Below are 6,000 nucleotides of genomic sequence, written 5' to 3' on the forward strand. Positions count from 1 at the left end.
CAGTATTGAATTTAATTGAGGCAGCATTACAAGTGTAAGTGTTATGAAGTGCTTCTCCTTCGCCGTTCCTTTCCCATGTTTCCCTCCATGTAGCCGTTGGCTCCAGAGGCAGCACTGATTCAAGAGGCTGTGAAGTCAGCTACACAGTCCTTTGAATGCTACTTTCCCTACCTTGGAGCTAAGCACTGTGGGACAGGGTCTGAGGAGAAGCTCTGGGATTGGGCAGTGCAACAGAACTGGTAAGGGTAGCAACAACAGGAGATCAAGGGGCAGGGAACAAGTTGATCCTTCCCTCATGTGCCTAGTCATTTTCCTGTTTTCTGAGCCAGTGGAGTGCCACCACAGAACTTTTTAAAATGCATTTGGTCCCAATTAGATACTGTTAGTAACAGAAAGAGATAAAAGGGCAGAAAAAGAAATGTCAGCTTCCAAAATTTTAGACTCTTGCATGGCAAGGATGTTTTTTTCTTATCAATAGTAACAGTATCATTATCTTCATATACTTAGGTGGACAAGACATCTTTATGACAGAAGAACAGAGAAAATATTATAATGCAATGAAAAAACTGGGATCCAAGAAACCCCAAAAACCCATCCCAAGGCCTTTGGTGAGAGCACTTGAGTTCTTCCAACTAAAGTATTTCTAGTTAGTGAAAATCCATAGTAAAATTAACTTAATCCACCCATAAATGTATGTATTAATTAATTATATATAATGTATTTGTTTCCACTGACGTTCAGAGAATGTTCATAGAATTAATTCTGTACCAACAAATTGCCACTGAAGGATTATAAAGAATACATATTTATGAAGTTCTTTGCAGAAATATTTATGATGGAATTGATTATCCTTCAGAATGGGAAGGAAATTATGCTATCACTTTTTTTATACTCTACTTTTCTCTAATATATCTATCTACAATGGAATTAAATAACATTGAAACACATAAAGACAGCTAGTAAGTAAATACGCATGCCTAAGCATGGCCACATTTTCATAACTAATACTAAATACTCTTTTTTTTCCCCCTGCAGAACAAATACCAAGGTTTTTTTTTTGACATCGTAACAAGTGAAGCCTTTGATATTATCATCATGATTCTCATCTGCCTTAACATGATCACTATGATGGTGGAAACTGATGATCAAAGTATAAGGAAGACGGACATTCTTAACAAAATCAACATGTTCTTTGTTGCCATCTTTACTGTAGAATGCATCGTGAAATTATTGGCTCTGAGATACTACTATTTCACCAATGGCTGGAACATATTTGATTTAAGTGTGGTCATTATGTCTATTGTTGGTAGGTAAAACTATACCAACAAACTCAGTAATAGCCCTTTATATTTCATCACCATATATTATTTTATATGTTTCCATGCCCCCTTCCCCCTTTCTGCTCTAGGAGTTGGCCATGTGGTTTTGGAAGTTCACTCCTACCCTTTCCGGGTTCTCTAGGTATCACATTTGGACCCATGTGCATTTTTGGCACCATTAGCCATTTTGAAAAACAAACTAATTTAATTTAACTGGAAACATCAAAAAATGAATGAATAAATATAAATTTCATGCCTTTTCCTCATTTTAAGAGGAATATATGCTTTTTTATGCACTTAGTACATTTCTAAATAAAGTATATTAATCAGTTATACAAAGGATGCGAAGTATTAGAGACAAAGAAAAAAGTATATCCTTAAAGTTTGGTTACACGTTTAAAGGGCACAGTGTTTCTAGAGACATCTTTAGAAATGTCTAAGATGACCTTTTTTGGAATTATTCATCATAGCACATTAAAAAGTCAATGTATTAAATACCAATAAAAAGGACCATATATGTAGATTTCTTTATCAAAGTTATTACAAAACCTACATAAAATTATCCATTAGCCTTTTTTCCACCAGTCTTAAACATGTCTGCTCCCCCACACTATTAGACATATTTGCACTAGCAATAAGAGTAGTGGGACAAATGTATCCTAATCTCTTCCTCTTTCCCTTTCTACCTCCTCTGTGATGACATAAGGGTGAAAACAGACAAGCAAAGAAGTGGGTCCCTGTAAAACCCATAATGATTAGGAGAATTTTAAAATGTATCTTCTCTTTTAGAGAAGTATTTCTCTATAGTGCATGTTGCTTCAAGGACTTCCCAGCAAACAGCAAAAATAAATAAGTAGACCTAAAGGGAGAACAGAGAAAGAAAACAGTTCTTCTATCATGTGAAAAAAGAAGTATAGATATTTTCATCAAGTTTTGACCAAATGATGTTTAGAAGAGCACCTTTTTCTTTTTGTTGTCATATGAGACTACTTGGGGCTGCAATGGAACACTTTAGAAAGGCCTGAATAAGTTTAGCCTTTCGTTGCATAAGGACACCCCTGGACTAATCATCTGCAGGGATTGAATCTAGGACCTCTGAATTGAAAAGAATAGATTCTACTGCTAGTGAAAATGGACATTCTCCATTAATTTGGTGGCATTATCAGACTAATAAAGTAGTCAAATCACAAGAGAGGGGCCAAAAGCCACACTGTTGGCATGGATTACACTTACATTTACTTTATCTGTTTCTGTCTGTCTTGCTTACATGGTTCTCATCTAGGCATCTGAGTGCCTATGATTCTGGTGTCATGTTTTGGTTTGTTATTTGAACTTTGATCTTTTTCAACCTTTATGACCAAATGTTAAAACACAATCACATAACCTACACACCCAGTGGCTGTGCAAAATGCTGTACATAGAACACCTACTTATGTATACATGTGTGTGCTCCATGTGCAGCAGCTGACAGATTTTGTGGGCACAACATACAATTCCATAAAGGTGTGTTATTTTTTTAATTTCTAAAGTTTTACAGATAAAGCCATTAATCTTTTTTTAATATGTGTAAGTCTTCCTGTAAGAGTTGTCAGTGCTAGATCATCAACACATTAATGTCAGGGAGATACCAGTTTTACGAATAATATTATTTCTTTCAGTTACTAATTCAGAAGAAATTAGAAATTCTAACTGATTAATCTTTTTTATTTTTCCTCTTTAGGTACTCTGGTTTCTCACATTGTTAAAACATTTGAAAATTACTTCTCACCTACACTCTTCAGAGTCATTCGGTTGGCTCAGATTGGACGAATACTAAGACTTGTCCGAGCTGCCAAAGGAATTAGGACTCTCCTTTTTGCCTTAATGATGTCCCTTCCTGCTTTGTTCAACATTGGCCTCTTACTTTTTCTGGTCATGTTTATTTATGCCATTTTTGGCATGGCTAACTTTGCATATGTTCAGTGGGAGGGTGGGATTGATGACATGTTCAACTTCCAAACCTTTGCTAATAGTATGCTCTGTCTCTTCCAAATGACAACATCTGCTGGCTGGGATGGTCTTCTCAGTCCTATTTTAAACACTGAACCTCCTTTTTGTGATCCAAACATACAAGATGTTGTGGGAGAATGCAGTAAACCTGCTATGGGTATTATTTTCTTTGTAAGTTACATCATTATATCATTTCTCATTGTTGTAAACATGTACATAGCTGTTATTTTAGAGAACTTCAATGTTGCCACTGAGGAAAGTACAGATCCTGTGGGTGAAGATGACTTTGATATGTTTTATAAAATCTGGGAGAAGTTTGATCCTGAAGCAACTCAATTTATTGAGTATTCTGCACTTTCAGACTTTGCAGATGCTTTGGCAGAACCTTTACGCATAGCCAAACCAAACAAATTTGAGCTCCTAGCAATGGACCTTCCCTTGGCTAGCGGAGATAGGATCCACTGTTTGGATATTTTGTTTGCTTTTACCAAACGGGTGCTAGGAGAATCTGGGGAGATGGACAAACTAAAAGAACAGACAGAGGAAAAGTTTATGGCTGCCAATCCATCCAGGTTTTTTCATGAACCAATCACATCCACGCTCAGACACAAAGAAGAGGAGGTTTCTGCCATTATTATCCAGAGGGCCTATAGAAGTCATTTGATTCAACGGTCCATGAAGCAGGCCTCTCTCTTATATCACAGAACTTGTGATGGTGACATCCTTGAAGATGTTTCACAGAAGGAAGGTCTCATTGCATTCATGATGAATGAAAATTATGGTAGGAATCTAGACAAGTCCGAGACTATGTCTTCAACATCTTTCCCTCCATCCTATAACAGTGTCACCGAGGACACTAATGACAACCTCCAGGTAAAGACAGTGGACTCTTCCAAATGTGATGTACCTATAGGTTGTCAGCTATCTCCAGACAAAGATAAAGAATGCATTGTTTAATATTTTGTTAATAATGCTTTAAAATATTCACAGAAGATAATGATGTAAATATACAGCAACCAAAGCAGCCTTCTTTTTAAACATTAGTTGCAAAAGAACTAAGGTTCATCTACTCTTAATTATGGGAGTTCATAAGCTATCACCTTTGACCCTGCTACATTCAACTTTACTCAGTGTTTATATTTAGATATACCTAGGAAGTATCTGTGTAGAGTCATAACTGTTATATTGGTGGCAGTTGTGAATTAAGGCAGAATCCTTGTTATCTTGTTACTATGGCCCAGACACAGAGCTGATTAGAGCTGCACTTTGCTTACTTCTGCTAACCAAACACCCACCCATTTAGATTGGTTTGCCTCATTGTGGACCAAGTTCAAGAAGTGGAAAATAAGTTTCAAGATATCTGGAAAGAAATAGCTGTCTGGGAAAGGGGTGGGAGAAAATGTAATGGTTTGTGAGGATTTTGAAGTAGGGAGGGGGCTTGAAATATAGTGTAATTAACACTTTGATAATAAACATGGTAGACTATTGACCCTCAATCTTTTCAGTTCTGTGACCCACATACCATAAACATAGCTATTGCATGACCCATTGATATGTCAAACTGTACTGGAACTTCTCCAATATGATGAATTTAAACAATACCCATGGTATGTATACTGTTGTAGTCAAGTTACTGCAGTATAATGACATAACAAATGTAATACTTAACATTCCAAAAACAGTAATGAATTACATTAGAATTTTTTTTTTACAAAAAACTGAACTGTTTTTCCTCTAGAATTATGAAGTTGGCATCTTTATCTTCATCATGTTTTCTTTCTAAAGATCTTTGTGACTCTTATGACATCATGATATCATTAGCCTGGACTTTTCCACAAAGAACTCTACACCTTGGCCTGCCTTCAGTCTCTTCTACCATATAAATACTTATTTGAGATGCATGGGTTCATACTTTCTGTATGAACCATTTTGCTTTTCGTTTACTGATTTGTCTTCCTTTCTGTTGCATTGTCAGGTATTCAGAGCCACAAGACCACTCAAGTCTCTCCTGACACTTACATTCCATATTTAAAACTGTTAATTGTATATGTAAATCACTTTTCAAGATAAGATTTTTAAAAAGTGGCAAGGTTCATGTGACTATCAAGGGTGACTGGTCCAGGGGAGGCACAGCTTTCCTTTCTTCCCCACAGTGTTTTCAGATAGAAAAGAAGCTTAGCTTTGTGGCTGAGACACTGGACTGGGACTCTGATCTGGGTTCAGTTCCTTGCTTGGCTACAGACTTTACATGTGACCATAGGAAAATCACATCTGAGTACAGTGCAGATGTACCTTAATCTGTCTTTCACTCAGTTCCCCTTCTATAAAATGGAATATTAATACTTCCTTTAATAAATCTCCCTTTCTCCCACTTTTGTCTTTCTATCTATTTAGACTGTGAGCTCTTTGGGCAGGGACTGGCTCTTACTATGCATATGTACAGTGCCTTGCATAGTGTGGTCCCAGTCTTAATTGGGGCTTCGTGGTACTATTTGAATACAAAAAATAATAAATAATATTTGTAATGCCTTTTATCTTTCTTTCTCTCTGTTTTATTCCCCCTGCTTCTCCTGGTGTAAATGGTCTCTCACTATGGAGTTTTGCGCCCATGCTGTTACTTTCTCCCTGTACTTTGAAGCTAGGTACCATGGGCAGTATCCTTTATTGGTGTGAATCAGCATAGTTTCATTGA

The 6,000-nt window shown here is 36.6% G+C and overlaps 1 protein-coding gene across 1 annotated transcript in view; it reads left to right on the plus strand.

Annotated features, from left to right (window-relative positions):
* LOC127045481 (sodium channel protein type 5 subunit alpha-like) overlaps positions 1–5,120 on the plus strand; it is a 117,750-nt gene extending 112,630 nt beyond the window's left edge. Inside the window, exons 23-26 of the mRNA XM_050941524.1 lie at positions 508–608; positions 1,036–1,306; positions 3,040–4,181; positions 5,094–5,120. Coding sequence (XP_050797481.1) covers positions 508–608; positions 1,036–1,306; positions 3,040–4,181; positions 5,094–5,120 — 1,541 coding nt within the window. The remainder of the gene's footprint in view (positions 1–507; positions 609–1,035; positions 1,307–3,039; positions 4,182–5,093) is intronic.
* Positions 5,121–6,000: the final 880 nt, after the last annotated feature.

This window comes from Gopherus flavomarginatus, chromosome 2 (genome assembly GCF_025201925.1).
Source record: "Gopherus flavomarginatus isolate rGopFla2 chromosome 2, rGopFla2.mat.asm, whole genome shotgun sequence".
Classification (NCBI taxonomy): Eukaryota; Metazoa; Chordata; order Testudines; family Testudinidae; genus Gopherus; species Gopherus flavomarginatus.